Source organism: Garra rufa, chromosome 14 (genome assembly GCF_049309525.1).
Source record: "Garra rufa chromosome 14, GarRuf1.0, whole genome shotgun sequence".
Taxonomy (NCBI): Eukaryota; Metazoa; Chordata; class Actinopteri; order Cypriniformes; family Cyprinidae; genus Garra; species Garra rufa.
The window spans coordinates 6,255,280-6,278,467 of record NC_133374.1 but is presented as its reverse complement, the minus strand read 5'-3'; the positions used below and the strand labels follow the sequence as shown (position 1 = coordinate 6,278,467).

General features: G+C 34.5%; 1 protein-coding gene across 2 annotated transcripts in view; it reads left to right on the top strand.

The window, feature by feature from the left end:
- slc8a2b (solute carrier family 8 member 2b) overlaps positions 1 to 23,188 on the top strand; it is a 146,966-nt gene that overhangs the window by 75,069 nt on the left and 48,709 nt on the right. For both annotated transcript variants that reach the window (XM_073817503.1, XM_073817502.1), the window contains exons 2-3: positions 12,487 to 12,947; positions 22,663 to 22,800. In XM_073817503.1, coding sequence (XP_073673604.1) covers positions 12,579 to 12,947; positions 22,663 to 22,800 — 507 coding nt within the window. In that variant the 5' untranslated portion in view covers positions 12,487 to 12,578. The remainder of the gene's footprint in view (positions 1 to 12,486; positions 12,948 to 22,662; positions 22,801 to 23,188) is intronic.

Here is a 23,188-nt window from a genome sequence, read left to right as displayed (position 1 = left end):
AAAAGAAACATTTTTAAACTAAACAGCTATTTCTGATGCTCTGAATATAGGAAAGTCTATGTTAAAATGATGAAATCTGCAGAAGGGAAGTCATTCTTCAACATCTACTCATCTCAGTCAGGCTGTCAAGGTCTATTAAGCAGCTTTAATGATTGCAGGTTCACTGTAGAGCATAAAACTACTAAATCAGCATTTGCAAAATTCATGAAGCGTCGTTCGAGGGTCCGTGAGTGAAGTCGAACACCTGCCATCTGCTCCAACGGCCACACGTCGGGTCTTGAGCTCGTTTTAAACACGGTAAATCAAGATGATGCAGAAAAATTCAATTCTCACCTCTGCCTCACAGTGTGTCTGCCATCATATTGTGTCGAGTGCAGAATTGAGTTTTTCCCCAGGAGTTAAATGAATCCTGTGAGTTTGTTAGACTAGCAGTGACATTAACTCTAAATCTGTTCATTTTTTCTTTCGGCCCTGAACTTAACAATCACAATGCAGGTTTTATTGTGTATAAAATGATAAATTGCATTCATGCAGATCTCAGTGTGCTCACAGTTCGAGAAATGTAAATGCACATGAGTGTGTGTGTTTCAGTATTTGCTATGATGGTGAGGATGAAACTTAAAAACGACCCCAGAAGAATATGAGAAATGACATAACAAGAAAAACATTCATAAAAGCTAAACCTGACTTATATTTCATAGGTAGGTTTGTAGTGCTCTATGATCATTTATATTAAGAACAATTTGTAGGATATACTGAATGATAAACTATATGGGAGACCAGGGCTAGTTGTCACAAGGACATTTTCCTAGGCTATATTAATGCTTCTTGAAATGCACAAATGCTATGTTTTTTAAGAAGGTGTCAAACACCTAATTCAAAATAAAATCTTAAAATAGGATAATATGTCAAAAAAAAGTTTATAATTATAATTTGCAAGTTCGCGTGTAATGTATGAAGTATATTGCATGTTTTAAAGTAACACAAGTATGGTGGAAATAAAAATTAGCCAAGATTTTATGGTATGCATCTTAATTTCTTTTTAAAAGTACTTTTGTAGATTTTAAAATAATCATCCTTTTTCAATCTTCTCCATCTTCCTTTTTTCTGATAGTTTATATCTGTCTTTTTTTCTCTCATGTTTCTGGCAGCTTCCTCATACAGAATCCCATTCATTCACATTTAACATCAAATATTAAAAGCTCTATTAATATGAGATGAAATCGAGGACCTGTGTTCTCTTTAATCAGTTCAGTGACACAATAATTACTCATCTGTTTCATCTGTGGGGTGGCTGTGAAGATTTAGTGTTGAATCGTACAGTGTAATGACTTCAACCTTTGCATTAATCCTGTTAATGAGCATTAATTAAGCCTCCTAAATATAGCAGGACCCTGACACTTGTAGTTGTGATAGAAGGGCACATGAAGATCGTCACTGTGAATTCTAGGGCAGCTCGACTGTTTGAAGTTCTTGTACAGTGTCTGTGCTGCAGGTTCACAGTGTCCTCTCTCTCTTTTACTAATAATAATCTGTGTTTAGCATATGCAAATGTTCTTCTATTTTCCTGGTGATGAGAGCTCAGCTTGTTAATGTGAAGCCTTTGGCTTTTCTCACTGCTGTCGTGTGTGGTTTCCGGTCACAGCTGTTGAAATTATATTTGAGCATGAAGCAAATATAAAAAAAAAAACCTGCTACATAATCTTGCTTTGATCCTGCAGTTTAAGAAAATCAGCTTAATTACACGATGTCGAAAGTGGAACTCAACATGAATTTATCAAAATATTGTTGCCTGAAACACTTGCACTCTGTCATCAGACACTTGTGTCATCAAACATTTTTCAAACATCAGACACTCCTGTGTCACCAGGAGGTCTTCTTTCATCAGTTGATCTCATCATCAGATATTTTTCTGTCATCAGATGCTCTTTTGTCATCTGATGTTTATCTTTCATGAGACGCTCTTCTAGCATCTGACGGTTTCACAGAATCAGATGTTTATCAATCGTCAGACACTCTTTTACCATCAGATGCTCTTCTACAATGAAACAGCATCAGATGATCTCTTAGAATCAGACATTATTGCAGCATCAGATTATCTTGCAGCATCAAACACTTTTGTCATGCCCTTCTAGAATCAGATGCTCTTCCAAAATTAGATGTTCTTCCAGCATCAGAAGCTGTTCCATCACCAAATGTTCTTGTATTATCAGACATTCTAATGTCATGAGACAGTCTTCCAGAATCAGACATTCTTTAAACATCAGATGCTCTTCAACAATCAGACGTTCTTCCAGCATGAGACATTCCTGCATAATCAGATGCAACATCAGACATCTTTTTTTCTGTCATCGGACATTCTTCTGACATCAGACGTTTTTTTCAGGCATCTGATGCTCTTTAAGCATCTACACTCTCTAAGCATCAGTTGTTTTCAAGCATCAAGATTATGTAGCAGGTTTTTTTTTATCTCATCATCAGACATTTTTCTCTCATCAGATGCTCTTTTGTCATCAGAACCACTTCTGCTCTTGCTCTTGCGTCATCAGATTCGCAAATGGTCTCCCAGAATCAGATCAATTGCCAGATACTCTTTTACTATCAGATGCTCTTCTACAATGAAACGGCATCAGATGATCTCTCGGAATCAGATATTTTTCCAGCATCAGATGATCTTGCATCATCAAACATTGTTCTGTCATGAGATACTCTTCTAGCATCAGATGCTCTTGTGACATCAGAAGCTTCTCCAGCATCATCAAACATTCTAATGTCTTGAGGTTCTTCAAGAATCAGATGTTCTTCCAGCATCAGACGTTCTTGCATCATCAGATGTTCTTCTGTCATGAAAGGCTCTTCAAGAATCAGACGTTCTTCAAATATCAGTCTTTTTTACACTTTTTACACTCTTCAAGCATCGGATGTTTTTCTCTTATCAGATGCTCTTCTAACATCAGACCCCTTTCAGGCATCAGGCGTCCTTCTATCATCAGATGCCTGTCTGTTATCAGATGTTTCCTCAAGAATCTGATCCTCTTCCATCATCAAAAACTTTGAGCATCAGACACCCATAAAAGACCCAGATGCTCTTTTCTTATCAGATGTTTTTTTAGGAATCTGATGCGTTCTTCAAACATCTGATGCTCTTCTGTTATCAGAGGTTCTTTAGGCATCAGATGTATTTGCAGGCATCTGACCATCTTCCATCATCAGACCCTTTTCAAGTTTCAGGTGTTCTTCTGTCATTAGACTTCCATTATTAGACGTTCTTCAAGCATCCAATGTTTTCCTGTCATCAGAAGCTCTTTGGATGTTTTTTCAGATGTTTTTTAAGGCATTGACACTTTTCCTGCAACAGAACCTTTTCAAGCATCAGACACCTGTCCAGCATCAGGCATTCTTCCATCATCAAATGCTCTTCTGTTATCAGACGTTTCTTCAAGAACCTGACGCTCTCCAATAATTAGATGTTTTCAAGCATTGGACTTTCTCCTGTTATCAGGCATTTCTTCAAGAATCAGGCATTTTCAAGCATTAAACACCCTTTCATTATCAGACATTCACTAAGCATTAGACACTCTTGTGTGCCATCAGATGTTTTTCAAGCATCTGACACTCTTCAGTCATCAGATGCTTATCTGTTCTTAAATGTTTCTTTAAAAATCTGAAGCTCTTACATCATCAGACTGTCATCCATCATCAGACGGTTTTCAATCATCAGATTACATGCTCTTCTGTCATCAGTTGTTTTTCAAGGATTAGATACTCTTCCACCTTCAGGCATTCTTCAAGCATTGGATGCTCTTCTCTTATTAAACGTTTTTCAAGCAATAGAGGCTCTTCTGTCATTAGATTTTTTTCAAGCATTAAATGCTCTTCTATCATCAGACACTCTTCGAGCATTAGACACTCTTTAAGCATTAGATGCTCTTCTGTCATCAGACGTTTTAAGCATCAATTGCTCTTCCATTTTCAGATGCTTTTCAAGCATCAGAATGAGTAACTCTTTTTTTAGCATCAGACACTTTTCCAGCATCATGGTCGTGAAGCCATCATCAGATATTACTCTAATCAAATAGAGTGTGTTTCAGCTTTATGGGTGGGAGAAATGAAGCAACTGTTCACTTTCTGAGATGGAATCTACTGCCTTCTCAAATCACATCACCATCTGTGTATGTGCAGGAAGACTGTTCATGCACTGCATTTTAAATGACATTTTCAATGGGCATGTTAAAAAATAAGTGCAAAACACTTTGAGCTCAAGTGTGTGTTTCCTATGTTAATATCAAGCGAGGCTGCCTGTAACAAACAGCAGGCAAGGTAATGCTCTGTGTGCATGCAGCCAGCTTGTAAGAATTAATGAAGGAACATCAGGATTTTCCCAGAAGCCTCGGAAGAAACAGAGGAAACCGCTTCTCATTTCAATGACCTGAAATAAAGCCAGGACACGATCGCCTGAGACATTAGCTGCATGTTCTCAGTGTTTTGTAAACACTTCAGCAACTGCCAAATAAGATGATTGAATACCCAAACAGTTCAGTGAAACAAATAACTGTGTAATATCTGGATGTGCACAGGCTCAGGGGCCAGTCACAGATTTTAAGCATGCAAAATTATTTCAGACCCTGCAATACGGGAGCAGGATATAATGTCATGCTCCAGGGCTTCTGTTTGGAATAAATAATAAAATAAAATTAATCAACAATGTTAAAATATCTAATTCTCTCTTCTTTTCAGTGGCTCCGCCAACCGCGCAACTCATTTTGTTTTATAATTTAGTATTTAATTTAAAAGTTTTTTTTTTTTGAACCAACAAAAGAAGAGGTTGCTGCATGTTTCGTTTTTAGACAAAATCCTCTGTTCTTTTCACTGCACAAATATTGTGTGCATATGCTTGTGCATATAAAAAAACACCATTCAGCTGGAGATTAGCGATTAACGCATATGCACTGGGCAAAAAATAGGATCTAGCTTGTAAAAAGTATTGATCCTATTTCTTGCCTCCCATAATTTCCTGTTTTCTCTACTGTCTTCATCAGCAAAAAGCTGTAAAACACTCCAAAATGAGGCATTATTCACAGCTTTTGTGCACATAAATTTGATGCAGAAGTAAACAGAAACCAGATTCCTTCTATCCCTTGACTCCTTCAGTGATAACATGCTGTTAGAGTATTGTCCTCTTGTACTTGAAAGGTCAAATTAGGTTACGAGTCCCAATTCACCAACATAAAATGTCACAGAGGCTTTTTAAAGCACACAGTAAATGTGTACCGACATGCTCAGTGATGCACGCCGGGCCTGTAGCTTTCATTTGGACAGCGGCCCTGGTATCTGAGGGTAGGAATGAAAATTCATCTAGATGAATTTCATCTCATTCGAATGATTCAAGAAATTTCCTGGTTAGATGTGTAAAGGGTTTAAGCATAAAAACAGTAAATGTAATACTGCTTTAAGTTGTTATTTTTCCCCCCCAAAAATTAAAAAGTTTTCTCTTTAATTTAATTGCAGTTTTGTTTTTGTTTTTCTGAGCAAAAAATTAATTTCATACATTTTTCCCTAATTTACAGAAGACACCCACTAAAATGTCATTCAGTGTAACAATCTTGTCAGGCATATTTGTAACAAAAATCAATTTATGACATATTAAAAGATTAATTACTTTCACCCTACTTACTAATTAGTTGTAATTCTACATTTATTTTTAAATAATTTAAAACAATAAAATTTAATATGATCACTTATTCTTTTAGATATTTTAATATGTAAGCATTTTGTTTAAATTTTTACATAAACATTGTTACGCTGAATGACAGTGCAACAATATTTCAACCAAATTTTGACATTTTATTCTCCAAAAACTTATTTGAAACCTTAAAAGTAGACAGCTTACATTTAATGTGCTTTCTATAGACATAAAATCACCTTTGTAAATTTCTTTTGACTTGGACATCTTAACATCTTTGACCCTTATACTTTAAAACAGTTTGGAATAGTTGCATATTTCTTATGCATGAATGCGTTTTTATTTTTCTAATTTCTGTGGACATAGACAGTCTGTAGGTAAAGCTTAAGTCTTATTTTTAACATGGAATATTTATTTGTGACTTCAGTTATGAATGGAAAATGCTGTCTGTTCAACATAACAGCAACATTTATTGTGTCGATAACGTTGTTTTGAAATCAATGAGGTACTCTTATAGTTGTAATTAATATTTTGAATCCATTTTCTTTTTTTATTTTCCTTTTTATTTAATTTATTTAATTAATATTTTAGTAATTTTGTTGTGTGTTTTTGCTATTTAGAGTTTTCTAATATATTTATATCTAGTTTTAATTTTTTTTTTAGTTATTTCATCAAGTTGAATTAAAATGGGTTTTACTGTATTTCAGTTAATGTTTTTTTTTTTTTTTTTTTTTGCTTTTCTGTTTTTGTAATAATAAAATGAACAATAATACATTCTAACAAGAGTGCCTCGAGAGTGCAAAATAAACTGAAGACTAACAAGAAAACACATCAGTGCATAAACAAGATCCAGTAATGTACATGATAAAAAATGCACTGACAATGGGAACTAGTTAAGTAAAAGCTCTTCTGAGGAAAAATGTTTTCAGGCTGGATTGAATAGCAGATGAGTCTATAATGACTGTATGTGTAGTCTGTAATGACTCTGGGTACTGAGTTTCAGGGCATAATAGGCAAAGGCTTCAAGTTTCTCATTTCTACACAAGCAGGCACATATTTATCAGATGGCTCAAGGTCAGCGGCTGCAATGAGCCATGGCTGGAGTGTTTCCGGAAAGCATTTTGGTAAAATAAAGAATTGCGTTTAGCCTCGGCGAGGCTTGAGTGCTCTATCAGTGCTAGTCTGAATAGTTGCACGTAACTTGCTTATGTAAGAGTGAACTTCTCAATCTGTTTGAGAATAGCCTGAAAAGAAATGCTGCATCAGTGTGTGTGAGTGTGTGTAATATGTATGCTGTGGTCAGTGCGCACTGGATTTGGCATGTGAGTGCACTTGCTGAAACAGCTAAATGGATGAATCACTGCGTACGTGGGAATGTTTGTATGTGTGACGGGAGAGAGAGAGAGAGTGCATTATGATGAATCTCATTAAAACATGTCCAAGTTTTAATTTTAAAATAAAAAACTTATATTTTGAAGTGTGTTTTAAAGGTGCCATAGAATGTAAAACTGTATTTACCTTGGCATATCTGAATAACAACAGTTCAGTACATGGACATGACATACCGTGAGTCTCAAACACCATCGTTTCCTCCTTCTTATATAAATCTGGTGTTTGCAAAAGACCACTGAAAAACAGGCCAATTTTGACATAACAGCGACTATTGCGTAAGTCTCGGGATCGTTCATAGTTACGTTCCCAACATTTGCATCGCCCAATCATCAGAAGTTCAAAGCTAGGACAATAGCAAAAATGGCAGATCACGGGAATAAATGTCATGTTCCAAGTTGTGCAGGATATGTTAAGTGCAGGGATGGGTTGGTGTCTGTACTCAGAAAGGTACTCTTGTCAAATGTGGTAAGTGCGATAACAGATCAAAAGTGAAACCAAAATGTTATTGTGCATTCAAAGCAGCAGTTTCAATAACCTGCATATTAATAGCGGCTTGAGCGTTGTAATTAAATATATATTTTCCTCCATATGTTTCCTTACTGCTGTGAGAGAGCCGAGCCGCTCTGTGAAACAGCCAATCAGAGTAGAGCTCATCATTATTATTCATGAACGTTCCAAATAAGGTAAATAACAGACCATTTGACTCTAGGGACAAATCCTAGGGTTGTAAATGGACTTGTAACACCATTTCTGATGAATTTTTGCCCTTACCTAAGCCATGTACCTTCTATGTACATATCAGAGAACAATTTAAAATATTGTATCAATGCATTCTATGGCAACTTTAAAGGAATAGTTCACCCAAAAATCCAAGATGTAGATGAATTTTGGATTTGAAAAGGATTATTTTGATCTTGGAGGAGAAAATGAGATGGCAGTTTTTCGATGTACTCTAACTGTCTTGAACCGGAATACACAGAGTTCACACAGAGCTAGACAAGACGAGCATTTGAGGTTAAAAAGTATATAAATTATTTTTTTATTTTTTTTTTCAAAATAACCAATCATTTTGCTAGATAAGACCCTTCTTCCTCGGCTGGGATCGTTTAGAGCCCTTTGAAGCTGCATTTAAACTGCATTTTGGAAGTGCACCACAGAAGTCCACTATATGGAGAGAAATCATGAAATGTTTTCCTCAAAATTTTGACTAAAATATGAGTCTATAATGCATAATATTTCTTCTTTCAGTGAAAAAGTCATATTGTCTGAATCAGGAGAGAAATCTGCACAGATTAAAAGCAAAAACAGCCCAAAACAACTTTAAACAAGTATGTTTGTGTTTTTTGATGTGAGAGGTCAACAAAGATTCTATATAAAGATATAGAAAGAAGAAAGAAAATATAGATATTAGATTCAAAATTTTAACAAAAACTGTAAATATTTTATTGTTCACTAAAAACTGTTAAGAATCATTTTTGGTAATTAAAATAAAGCTGGAAAATAAAATATATTAGACGAAAAACTTAAGAGACAAAACTTAGGAGACAATTTGACAAGAAATGCTTGAGTTCAAATTGAAATCACTCATATGAAGGAAAATGTAAAAATGAGATCTCACAAATATCAAATTTCCCCCTAAACAACAATAACATTACATTGAAACTAAATTCAGATATTTTCTTCTAGGAAAAGAAAAAAACATTGTGCGAGATCTTAGTAATGTGCTTATATTTGAAAAATGTACTCAAACATTTTGGCGTTGTTTTTTATCCAAATTTATTTCAAAACTACATTCTCTTCACGTTCATCCACAATCATTTCATTAGTTTTTTCTCTCTTCTTGAGGAAAAAAATCTTAGAAAAGTCATAAAGTTGATTTTTGCAATGAAATATAACTGAGCACATCATTTCTTGTCTCTAAAGCTCTGAAAGAACAACATCTGAGTGTTTAAGTTTCCTCTGGTTTGTGTGACTGCATGCAGTTGCAGAAAGGTGTTTGAGTATTTGAGCTAATAAAAGCTCAAATGTTTGTGGTTTTTGATGTGACAACAGGAGATGGACTTTTTCACTGAAGGAAGCATTATTATTAATTATGGAGTCATATTTTCCCTAGAAACACTGGTTTGAAAGATAAAAAAGCCTTAATTATGGATTTGTTTCTTACAAATATGCAGCTTTTGGCTTCACAAGACAGTAATTTGTTGGACTGGAGTGGTGTGGATTAATTTCGGATTATTGTGATGTTTTTATCAGCTGTTTTGACTCTCATTCTGACGGCACCCATTCACTGCAGAGAATCCATTGGTGAGCAAGTGATAGAATACTGCATTTCTCCAAATCTGATGAAGAGAAAAACTCATCTACATCTTTAATGACCTGAGGGCGAGTAAATTTTCAGCAAATGCTAATTTTTGGGGTGTACTATTCCTATTAGACTTTTTAAAATTATTATTATTATTATTTTTAATTTGCTTAACAACAATTGACCAAAGAGAAAGGGGTCAGTTTCATGTGAATTGGATCCATAAGTAAATTGGTATTCATGTAATTAATGTAGTAATTTGCAGATGCTCCTTTATTCATTTACATCATTTTTTTTAACAAATCCGTTAAATGCTAAATATCATACAGTCAAACCAAAATTTATTCAGACACCTTCGACGTTTCTCACATTATCACAGTATATTTGCTATAGTTTAGAAAATGGTAATAAAATATGACAAGAAGACAAAGTTAAACTGTGTCATTACAAATTCATCTTGATAATGTCAGATGACAAAACATAGTCAGGTCAAAGTGTCAAATTAAATTTTTGGTCCTAAATTTTGATAAATTTTGCTGTTAGTCCACTGTAGATTGGGACAAAAGAACCCATTTACCTTGATAAGATTTTTTGGGTATAATTTGTCACAGTTGACTTTATTTTGCTATCCTCACTTACATAAATTAACTACAGTATCCTGCACCCACCAATACAAAAAAAAAAAAAAAAAAATCAAAAATTATATCTGGTGTCTGAATAATTTTTCGTTTGACTGTATATTTTAAAAGGTCCTAAAAACAGGCTTAATTTTCTTTAAACAGAATATAATTTCTTGCTTTTTTCTGTCGATTATGGTGAAATTTGGAATGTAAAATTTAATCCAAATTTTTGCATTAAATCCAATATTGTATTTACTGTCTTATGTTTTACTGACTTTCTGCTCAGTTTCTCTATATTGGATCACCCTCACCAAGTCTTAATGAGTTCACTATGGAAACGTCCTGGTTGTGGCTGGAATACCTATGAGCTGGACCCCATTCCTGATGAACAGCTCGTTCTGTCTTCTTTTAATGTGCTTTATTAGCATGCCAAACCTTGCAAACACCTACATTATGGATAAACCTATACAACTGCATTCAGTTTTTCAGCTTCTCATAGTCTCATAAGCAGCTGTAATCTCCAAAGCATCTGTTTCGTACCTCCTTTAATGTGCCGTTTTAAAAGAAACATGAATTTAGTGCAGGTTCCGTCCCTGAGACCGTTTTTGCAGCAGAAACAAACACAGCTTGAGCTTCCTGGTTATTTTAGCTCATATTATGACTCAGTCTTTGCCACACTGCTATATTGGGGAAATTCATACTCTGCAACTGACAGGCCTGCAGTCGTACAACCGCTGTTATGTCAGGAGAGAGATGCTCTTGTAATGTGGGGAAATGATGGGGTAACCCACTAACCTCCGTGCAACCCATCACTGTGTGAAACCCAAGCACAAAGCCGCTCTGTCTGTGTGTTTAGTATTCTGAGCGAGAGCGGAGAGAGCAGCTCAAACTTTGTTTTAGACACAGAGCTGCTCTGTGATGGAATAAGGCCATTTAGAATGAGACAATGGGAGTATGGATAGCGTGCTCTGCATTTAGAAACATCTAAGTGTCTGTAAAATTATATTTAAAGAGAGAGAGAGCGAGCAGGCGCCCACTCGCGTTCGCTGTTGTGCTATAGATCAGCTTTAGATTGAGTGTGTGCCGGCTGGAAAGGAAAAAAACTAATGAAATGAGGAAAACAACTCTATAATCTCTCAATCTCTCCTCTAGAGTTTTGTAAAAGTTTCAAATGGTGCTCAGATGTATCTACATTCTGCTCTCAGATTGGTCAAAGTTTGCTCTGTCATAGCTCAGGAGACTTAATAGGGCGTTTTGTAACTTTGTTTTATAGTTCACTAAAGCTTAACTTTTAAAAATCATTTTTGGTAATTGAAATATACTTAAATATAAAAATAAATTTACTGTCCATGAAATGTTTTATCGTTCACTAAAACTTTAATTTCAAAAATAAGTGGATAAAAAAAATCTACATTTTAGTTGAAAATGTAAACATAAAAACTAAAAATGTTTTATTATTCACTAAAACTCTTAACTATCAAAAATTATGTTTTGGTAATAAAAATGAAGCTGGTAAAATGACAAATATTATTTTACAAATATAAACAAGAACTATAAATGTTTTAATGTTCACTAAAAACTGTTAAGAATCATTTTTAGTCATTCAAATAAAGCTGATAAAATAAATAAAATAAAAATACAGCATAAATAGTTAGGAGAATTTGACAAGAAATGCTTATATGAAGGAAAATGTACAAATGAGATCTTGTAAATATCAAATTTCTCCCTAGACAACAATAAGATTAAACTGAGAACAAATGTACATATTGTCTTCTAGGAAAAGAAAAAAATCTGATGTGTAAGATCTCAGTAAGAATATTATGCCATCAGTTTTTTTCTCTCCAATCACTTCATGTTCATCCACAATCATTTGATTTGTTTTTTTCTCTTCTTGCATAGAAAAATCTGAGATAGACTTGCGATGAAATGTGAGTACACACCATTTGTAGTCTCTACGGCTCTGAAAGAGCAACATCTGAGCATTGAAGTTTCCTGTGGTTTGCGTGACTGCATGCAAGTGCAAAAAGGTTTTTGAGTATTTGAGCTAACAAAAGCCTTGCACACACAGATGTCCCGCTCTGAGACCTGCCGCGGACATAATCCTCCATCCTGGCAGCATTTACACACTTATTTCATTGTTATTTGACTCAAAGGCTTGATGTCCTGTTGCTAAGCTCTTAAAAAAATATATATATATATATATCACATCCATCATAATCAGCAAAAGGTTGTTGTCCTTGTAACCATGTTTCATCTCAAGAAAGCAATCATCTGCGTTGCCTACGCAGTCTTTTATTCTACCAAGGCTCTCACATATTTTTTTATAATCACCTCCTTGATTTACTCCGCTATAAAAGTGTGCAGTACAGAGCTGCAGCCTGGAGATATTTATGTTGGATTGTGAACACTGCGTGAGATTTGTTGTTCTGATGATGACATTCACAGATGCATTTTAATTTCCTCTCTTTTCTTCTCTCTTCTCTCCTCAGGTCCCCCGGTGGGCTGGTTCCTCTCTGTCTTGCATCACCTCCTCTATTTCTTCTCCTCCTCTGAACTCTGAAACCCTTTGAGGAGCGAGGCCATGGCACCGTTTTCCTCTCCCATCCTCCTTCTGTCTCTCTTCCTCATCCTTTCTCTGCCTCCATCCTGTTCTCCTGAATCCCAGCGGGAAGAACCGTCTCTCCAGCCCTCCGAAGCTCCAGAAGCTCCATCAGAGCTCTACAGTAACCTGACGGATGACGGCGATGGCGCCACACTGAAGAAACCCTGCTCCGATCCGGTCGAATGCAGACCTGGAATCATCCTGCCCGTGTGGGAGCCCGTCAATCCCAGTCTGGGAGAGCAGATCATCCGGGCTATCGTGTATTTTGCCTCTCTCATGTACATGTTTCTGGGAGTGTCCATCATCGCTGATCGATTCATGGCATCTATTGAGGTCATCACATCACAGGTGAGTTTTGTCTTGCAATATTCAGTTATAGAATCAGACAAAAAGGTACAAAAGGTTTACTTTGTGTCATATTTACCCCTAAAAGATCTGTGAATTCAATATGACATGTGCATTTCAATTCCTTTGTAAGCATTTTAATGATTTTAAACCATTCAAGCGCAAGAAGACGTGAAAGAGAATTACACTGTCATATAGTGCACAAATGCAAAGTTCAGTTCTTTTGAGTGTGGTCTTGCACTTTAATGGACAAAGACAGACAAAATCAGGTCAAATAACGGTTCAACGGTTCAAATGCTCACTAATGCTTAAGAAGGAAAAAACATGCATTAATATATTTGAACTTGAAGATGAGGATAAATTGAACCTATTTTATCTTCTGAGGAACATGTAACTATCTTCTGTAGCCTCTGAAAGGCAGTACTAAATTAAAATAAATGATATTTAGGCGAAATAAGAAAAATTTACACAACCCCCGGCTCTTAATGCATCGTGTTTCCTTCTGGAGCATCAGTGAGTGTTTGAACCTTCTGTAATAGTTGCATATGAGTCCCTCAGTTGTCCTTAGTGTGAAAAGATGGATCTCAAAATCATACAGTCATTGTTGGAAAGGGTTCAAAAACACAAAAATGTGTTGAAATGTGCTAAAAAACCAAAGAATTTGTGGGAGGATTCCTGAAGGATTTTTCTGAAGAACAGCAGGCAGTTTAACTGTTCAGGACGAACAAGGGACTCATGAACAACTATCACTAAACACATCTGTGGATCATTCAGGTAACAACACAGTATTAAGAATCAAACATATATGTAAACTTTTAAACAGGGTAATTTTTTTATAAATTTTATACATTTTCTCTTGTGGACTATTTGTAAACGTCTTTTATGTGAAGTGTCTAATTTAGGTCAGTATTAAATAAACAATAGCATGTGTTTTGTATGATCCCTCTTATTTTAGTCAAATAATTACCATTTTGCAGATTCTACAAGGTGTATGTAAAGTTTTGATCTCAGTTGTATATGAACAACATTAGTACCTTCGATGTCGCAGCTTTTTTTTACCTTTTTTTCTGAGAGTTCTGGTCTACAAGCGTGGTGGGTTTATGATGCAGAAAATTAAGATTCATGGTTCATTTTCCAAGATAAATGGGTTCTTATGTCCCAATTTAGGAGTTGCGTGTAGTTTCTGCTAATTGACCAGCAGTAAATCATTTGACACAATCTTGGATGTTTTATTTTTGGGCTCATTAACTGAACAATATTGTTGAACATTTTGTCCATAACTGTATAATTTATAATTTGTTAAAGAAATAGTTCATTTTCTTAATATTTGCTCATTCTCATGTCTTTTCAAACCCAGATGCTTTTATTTAACCTCAAAATTAGCTTTTTTATAGCATCTTGATGTGCAAAGAATATTAACCAGCTGAAAGTGACGATAACTGTCAATAAAGGTCAGCTTTAAATAATATAAAAGCATTATAAGATGGTTATAAAAGTAGTTTTTAAGTCTTCTAAAATGGTAGAATTGTGGTAGCAATGGCAAGACTCCCAGGGAATGCATAATCCGATAGAATGCACACTTTGAATTCAATATACAACAAGTTGATTTGGATAAATGTGTCTGTTAAATGCATAAAGATAAATGTAAAATTTAAGTCGATACTCACTAAAACAAAAGCATGTATATTATTATAAAATGCATGCATTAAAATTTGTAAAATGCATACCTTGAATGCAATGAACAACAAGTTGATTTGGATAAAAGTGTCTGTTAAATGCATAAAGATACATGTAAAATTTAAGTTGATATTCACTAAAAGTTCCTGCTTGTTGCAATTGATCATGACATTTGTGAAAACTATACTATAATATTGCATAATATCCTCATGCAAAGCAATCATGAGACTTTAGAAGACTTGAAATATAGTGCATGAGTCATATAAAGTATTATATTTTATGGTTTGTTTTGTGTGTTTTGAGCTTGACAGTCACTCTGGGTTGTTTTTGCATGACAATAAGCTGAATGAAGATTTATAAAATGTTTTGCAAACTGCATTGAAGCGACACGAGGGTGAGTAAACGATGACAGGATTTTCAGTTTTGGCTGAACTCTTTTCTTTAAAAGCGTAACCTTCACTAGAGCTCAGTTTAGCTATTAATTGCTGTCATTAAAATAAAAACAATCATGACTGTTTCTGCAGACTCTGAATGTTTAATGGGATGCAAATGCTTGCAGTGTGCTTGATGCTTTTTCCTTCTTTCTGCTAAAACGACTGACTCGTCAACACTTGTCAGGGGTATATCGCCTACTCTTATCACCTCCGCTGACTCATGTGCCATAAACCTGTCGAAAGAGGAATATTAGCCAAAACGCTTTTAGAAAGATGCCTAGTTTTCCTTTAGTTATTTAATTTCGTCAGTAGGTTTAAGTTTCTCAGCCAAAAAATAAATCACAAAATCAAAAACTCTTCAGCTAGCTTTATATTACACAGCTGCTAAATTTGAAATGTACCCAGATGTAGAAAATACATTTGATTTTCACATCCTAACTCCAAAATACTAAACAAAATGAGAAATGCTGCACCATCACAGTACAGTCATTTGTTATAGTCACAGTTAACATTTGTTATAAAGCTATACAGAAATTTTTCTAATAAAAATAATAATAATGCTCAGAATAGATTTGTGCTTCATTACAGTCGGTCTGTACTTTAGTCATTTATATCACATCATAGACTGTATTACACTAGGTTTGAGGCACATCTGAATGAATATATAATGTCATGTTAACATTTGTAAACTTTTGTAGATGATAGATGATATTAGATGAGATAAACCCCAGTTTACTATTTTTAATGCATGCATGTTATTATAAAATGCATGCATTTTAAAAAATGGTAAATTAAAACTGAAACCATTAAAAAAAATCCTTACTTGAAATAAAAAACTGAAATAAAATATGAAAAAAAAAACTCTTTTGCTTAGTTGTCAAGGCAGTATTTCCCATTTTTAAATGTAATTTAAAGTACTAAAATAACTAAAACTAAATAAAAAATGTATTCATTAAATAAAAATATTGTATTATAAAATGCATGCATATTATTATAAAATGCATGCATTTAAAAAAATGCATGCATTAAAAAAATGGTAAGTTAAAACTGAATCCATAACAAATAAAAATCCCTACTTAAAATAAAAAGAATGATATAAAATATGAAAAAACCTTTAAACTTCTTTTGCTTAGTTGTCAAGTTGTCCTATTTTTAAATTTAACTTAAATGTACTAAAATAACTAAAACTAAATGTAAAAATTAATTCATACTACACACATATATTTAAAAATAAAATAAAAAATGAATTAAAAAATGCCAGAAAACAGAAAAAAAATTACTAAAGTGTTTCTGTTAATTGACCAGCAGTAAATAGTTTGACACAATCTTGGATGTTTTATTGTTGTGTTCATTAACCGAGCAATATTGTTGAACATTTTGTCCATAACTGTATAATTTATCATTTGTTAAAGAAATAGTTCATATTTTTCTTAATATTTGCTCATTGTCATGTCGTTCCAAACCCAGATGCTGTTATTTTTCCTCAAAATGAGCTTTTTCTTTATAGCACCTTAATGTGCAAAGAATATTAACCAGCTGAAAGTGACAATAACTATCAATTAATGCATATAAAATAAAAAAAAATGGTAAATTAAAACCTGAAACCATAACAAAAAAAATCCTTTCTTAAAATAAAAAAAACTTGAATAAAATATGAAAAAAAAATTTTGCTTAGTTGTCAAGGCGGCAAATGTCAGAAAACAGAAAAAAAATTACTAAAGTGTTTCTGTTAATTGACCAGCAGTAAATCGTTTGACACAATCTTGGATATTTTATTGTTGGGTCCATTTACCGAGCAATATTGTTGAACATTTTGTCCATAACTGTATAATTTATCATTTGTTAAAGAAATAGTTCACATTTTCTTAATATTTGCTCATTGTCATGTTGTTCCAAACCCAGATGCTGTTATTTTTTTTCAAAATGAGCTTTTTTTATAGCATCTTAATGTGCAAAGAATATTAACCAGCTGAAAGTGACAATAACTATCAATTAATGCATATAAAATAAAAAAAAATGGTAAATTAAAACCTGAAACCATAACAAAAAAAATCCTTTCTTAAAATAAAAAAACTTGAATAAAATATGAAAAAAAAAAAATTTTTGCTTAGTTGTCAAGGCGGCAAATGTCAGAAAACAGAAAAAAATTACTAAAGTGTTTCTGTTAATTGACCAGCAGTAAATCATTTGACACAATCTTGGATATTTTATTGTTGGGTCCATTTACCGAGCAAAGAATATTAACCAGCTGAAAGTGACAATAACTATCAATTAATGCATGCATATTATTATTAAATGCATGCATATTATTATAAAATGCATGCATTAAAAAAATGGTTAATTAAAACTGAAACCATAACAAAATTTTTTTTAGCAAATCTTGGATTTAATTTTTTAAAGTGCCCCTATTATGCCTTTTCAAATATGATATTTCATGTAGTGTGTCATGTAGCTGTGTGTGAACATAAACTATCTGCAAAGTTGTGACGCCGACAGTGCATGATAAATGAAGTTTTTGTCTATCAAAAAAAAGAGTCTGCTCACATTCGCCTAAACGAGTCGTCAGCAATTCGAATCTTTTTCTGTTACGGCCACACGTCACGAACTAACACATTTGCATAATGTCTGCCCACGTTCTATGTCGCGAACAACTTGCCCGCCCACAAACAGTACAATTTTCATGTCGATTAGATCATGTCAAGAAGACGCTGTATCCTGTGTTGTGAGAGTAAATTTGTTTTATATGCCCCTCCGAAAGAGTAATCTACAAAGAATGAGTGGTTAACATTAATTTTTTCAACAACACCTCAGCAGTACAATTCCAATCTTTTGTTGTGTTCGCGTCATTTTACTGATGACTGCTTTTCCAATCTTGGGGAGTAACGTTACAACGCGGGATTCACCAAACGCTTGGTTTTAAAAAATGGATCAGTGCCCAGTTTATTTGGACCGGCTTGCTCCTCTGAACTTCTACCTGAAAGTATGATTAATAATTGATGATTGTATTTTCTAGCGATCGTTCAAAATACGTCTTTGTGTACGTTATGGTGTGTAACAACCCCGCACATGTCTTGGTAACCGGCTAACTTTCTGTAGCTGTAACTTTCTGTTTCTGTAGTTCTGTTGTTCAGCTGTGAGTGCAATGTAGTCTAAAAATTGTGATTGATGCAGCTTGACTGTCTGTCTGCCTTATTAGTTTAAGTAATGATAATGATAAACGATGGCTTAACGCAGTGTTATGCATTATACAATGTTGAAGTTCACAACGTAGAGGTGTGCCCGGTTCGCTTACAAAAGCAAATTGCAAGCACTTTCCACAGTTAACATATGACACTTACCACTGAGAAACGTCCTGCTCCAGTCGTGCTTGCAAAACAGTTTCTTGTCGATGTGCCACTTCAATCGTCAGACTCCGGCTCGAATTGATAGGGTAAAATCGAGGCCATCTTTTCTATGTATTGACAGGTCTCCACAGCTGTCATTCAGTTATGGCAATGGGCGTTTCGTTTTTGCGCTGTAGCGGTAGACCAATCATGAAGGACTGCACCATCTGGCCAATCACAGCAGTGAGGGCTCACGGAAAGGAGGGGTTTAGAGAGACTGATTCTTCAAACTGCTTCACACGAGTCGTTTACGAATCATTTAGAAACGGGGTCAAATTAAATCTATTTTTGGAGAAAACTAAAGTGTTTTTTGAACTTGCATACATGTAAACCTGTTTTAAGAGACTCATAAAACAATATTAGCTATCTTTAAAATGGCATAATAGGGGCACTTTAATCAACGTTTTCTTTCAATAAGCACAGGATTTGGATTTCCTTTTAATAACGGATAGATTTTAGGCCTCATTGATCTGAGCTTATGCACTTCAGCTTTGAGTGAACAAATTATCCAGAGATGTTTTTTTTTTTCACTCAATAACTGAAGTGCATGACCTCAGATCGATGGGCCCTATGACCAACCACTTCCAAAATGAAATACAAAACCTGTGCTAAATAAAAGAAATCAAGATGACAAGAAGATCGAACCCGATATTTGGTGATAATAGCATAATGAGAGCTATACAAGCAATCTTTGACCAGGAACACCAAATTAGGTAAAGGATTTTCAGCACAGCAGGGCTAACATAGATCTTTTGTGAGAGTCAGCCGCTCTCTTTCTCTCTGCGGTGAGTAAATCAGCCTTTTGCAAAATCAAAGCCAACAGCTTTGAGTCTACCTCATTAATCAAAGCGGCCCCTAGAAACAAGCCTCATACACCCTTGTCAAAACATGAGGACGCGTCTGCAGTGTCGTGGCGAAACAGTGTGAAAATGGCACCAGAGACGACCAAAAATAGTCGGGAGATGTTAGCAAAGGAAGGACACAAAGAAGTGTTGTGGATGGTGTGTACGGCCTGTCAGCGACTGCATTCCCACCTCGAGGCATTGTGCACATAACTAATATTTGGAAACATCTCTGAAGCTGTTATTGTGTTTAGATATGCACATTTTAAGTATGCCAAAACGTACAGACATAACTGTCTGTATGCATGAAAATAGTCCAGAATTGGTGCATATTAGCATTGACGATGCACACTGTGCAACTCTGAGTCATAAAGAAAATAAAAGAATCCTGCATCAGTCCTTTCTTGCCTCGAGCCCTCTCATCCATCCATGCACAGAGTGCTGTAGATGCATCATAAGTGAGCTGAAGTCATTGTTTCTAATATGAGAGTTGCAAATTATTAAAGGAAAGCATTTCCAGCTCTGGATCAGAGGCTGTGCCACACACACTTTAGAGCCTCCAGGCTGAAAAAAACTAGACTTGAACTCTTCCATTTCAAAAGAAACAACTGAACCATGACAGTCTGACTGACTCTAGGTGCAATGAAAGTCTTAACAATAAAAACACAATGCCAGAATTACGAGCCCTGTCAGAAAACCAGCGCTTCAGGAGCATTATTGAGTTGTGGAGAGTGAGTGTGATGGTTGTCTGCGCCTGAGGGTTTTGATACAGTTTGGCATCTCTTTACTAGACTGGAAAACAAAAAGTACTTTGCCATAGTGCAAAGAACAAAACTGCAGCTGTTTGCCAAAAAATGACTGCTTTTCAATTAGTCAGAAGTCTGAACTAGCCTTTAGCAGTCAATCAAGTGAACAATCAACCAAATTTTAGAAACTTCCCCAGCTAAAATGTTAGATTTTGTTCATATCTTTTCTGAAGAAAGACTAACATAAATATTGATGAAAGCCAAAGTATTGAATGTCATAGATTTAGAATTACTGAGTAATCCAGTATTTTGTAGGAGGGAGTCAAAATGACAATTTCCACCCATTTGAAGCCAATTTACAGAGTAAAAAATGACTTCAGAAAGATTGCAGCAGAGATTTCTCGCTCTTTTAGTAAAAAATGTTGACTTTAGCCATCTTTGTTGCTTTATATGCCAATGGTGATTGGTTTAAAAATGGAAAAAAATAACTTTTTTAATGCCTACAACAAGTATTAATGATATCTCAATATCTGTTTAGATTCTTATTAACAAACATTTATTTTGTTATCTTCGTTGTAAAGGCTCTATATGGTTCAGTTACAGAGATACAGTGATTTCAATGTGGCTTCAGGTGTACATTTTACACATTTTCATTGGTCAAAAACCAAATGTGGGTTGCTTTGCATACAGCTGATACATTTGTTTTAAAGAGGAATTTCTGAAGGATAAATAATGTTGAAACTAGAAATTTATCTTCTGTCAAAACAATTGTATAGAACACCAGAGTCTGAGTTCCAAAAATAATATTTTTTCAAAGTTTGCAAGCCTGTAACTCAAATATGTGACCCTGGACCACAAAACCAGTCATAAGGGTCAATTTTTTTTTAATTTAAGATTTATACATCTGAAAGCTTTCCATTCATGTGTGGTTTGTTAAGATAGGACAATATTTGGCCGAGATACAACTATTTGAAAATCTGAACTCTGAGGGTGCAAAACAAATCACTGTTTAAGTTGTCAAAAATAAGTTTTGATATATTTACACTAAGAAATTTACAAAATATCTTCATGGAACATGATCTTCACTTAATATCCTAATGATTTTTGGCATAAAAGAATTTTGAGTTTTGACCCATACAATGTATTTTTGGCTATTGCTACAAATATACCCGTGACACATATTGATCATTTTGTATATAGCTGATTGATTTATTCATTTTAAAAGGAATGTCCTAAGAACAAATAAGGTTGTATAATTTCTAAAAAAAAATATGCAATTTGGATCTTAATAAGATTTTATGTTCTGGTTCTTAAACTTTTCTTTTGCAATCTACATTTTTAAGGCCCTAAATGGTTCATTTCCAGAATTATTGGGATCTCAATGGCTCCATTTGTAAATTGTACAATTGTGCACATTTTCAGTGGTCGAAAACCAAATATGGATCACTTTTATTTATTTTAAAAGGAATGTCTCAAGAGCAAGTAATGTTGTAAAATTTACCTCCGTCAAAGCAAATGGGTCCCACAAATGCTCTTTTTCCAAAGTGTGCATGCCTGTAACTCAAGATGTATTAGAAATATCTCTGTATCCTTCTATATTCTAATTATTAACAAACTGTTCTTTTGGCATGTTTAGTTTGAATGCCCTTTATGGTTCAATTCCAGCGATACGGAGATGGAAATGTGGCTCTATGTGCAAATTGTTGAATTTTATGCATTTTCAGTGGTTTAGAAACAAAATATGGGTCACTTTGCATTGAGCTAATACTTACAGTATTTAAAGAAGACTCTGCAGAACAAATAATGCTGAAACTAGAAATGTGTCTTCTTTCCCTCTGTCAAAACAATTGCATAGAACCCTGTCTGATGTAGCTGTCCCAAAAATGATAATATTTGGATCTTAACAAGATTTTACTTTCTAGTTGTTAAACTTTTCTTTTGGAATCTAAATTTCTAAGGACCTAAATGGTTCTTTCCCAGAGTTATTGGGATCTCAATGTGGCTGCATGGGTAAAATGTAAAATTGTGCACATTTTCAGTGGTCGAAAACCAAATATGGATCACTTTGCATATAGCTGATTTATTTATTATTTGTATTAATGTTGTAAAATGTGTTTCTTTCAAACAAAAAAATGCACTTTTTCCCCAAAATTTACTCAAGAACTATTAAAAACCTTTCAGTATCCTTTTAGATTCTAATTATTACCAAACTCTTCTTTTGGTGTGTTTGGTTTAATGGCCTTTATGGTTCAATTCCACAGATGCGTAGATCTAAATGTGGCTCTATGTGCAAATTGTTGAATTTTATACATTTTCAATAGTTTAAAAACAAATATGGGTCACTTTGCATAGAGCTGATACTTAAAGAAGGCTGTCTGCAGAACAAATAATGCTGAAACTTGAAATGTCCCTTTATATATTGACATAAAAGCAGTATATGTATATATTTAAAATTCATGAAATTTCCTTTCCGCTTCCATGCATTCAAATTTGAATGGCAATTCTGCATCCCGTTAATTCAAATTCAAATCAATTCTGAACAGTGCACGTCCCTGCAGCTAAAACCTTTTAAGCTTTTACTTAGCAATAATGACTAGCAGACTGTATCCTTAACATGTTCCACTCTGATCCCTCAGGAGAAAGAGGTGACCATCACCATGCCAAACGGAGAGACGTCAGTGGCCACTGTGAGAATCTGGAATGAAACCGTGTCCAATTTGACCCTGATGGCGCTAGGATCATCCGCCCCTGAAATACTCCTGTCGGTCATTGAGGTGGGTGAGACTTTAAAATGACAAAATGTGCTAGTTAGGAAACCTTTTGTATCAATTTACCACATAAGCACTAATTACATTCACAGCAGATGGATAAACCCTCATTAGTGTAGCCTGGGGTTTTACTATTTCATTAGCAGCGTTACCACTCATAATTCAAGTGGTGCTTTGTCTGATCATTCCGTTTGTATTGAAGCATGATTTATCCATAATTCATAGACCATTGTAATTAAAACATACATTTTGTGGCTTTTAGCTCTGCCTTTTAGCTATGAGAACATTTAGCATTTTAAAAATGTAGAGTCTTTCTCTCTTTTTTGTGATTAATCTTGCTCACAGGGGCACTTTTTTTCTAAAACAAGAAACATTGTAAAATGAGAAAGTCCTT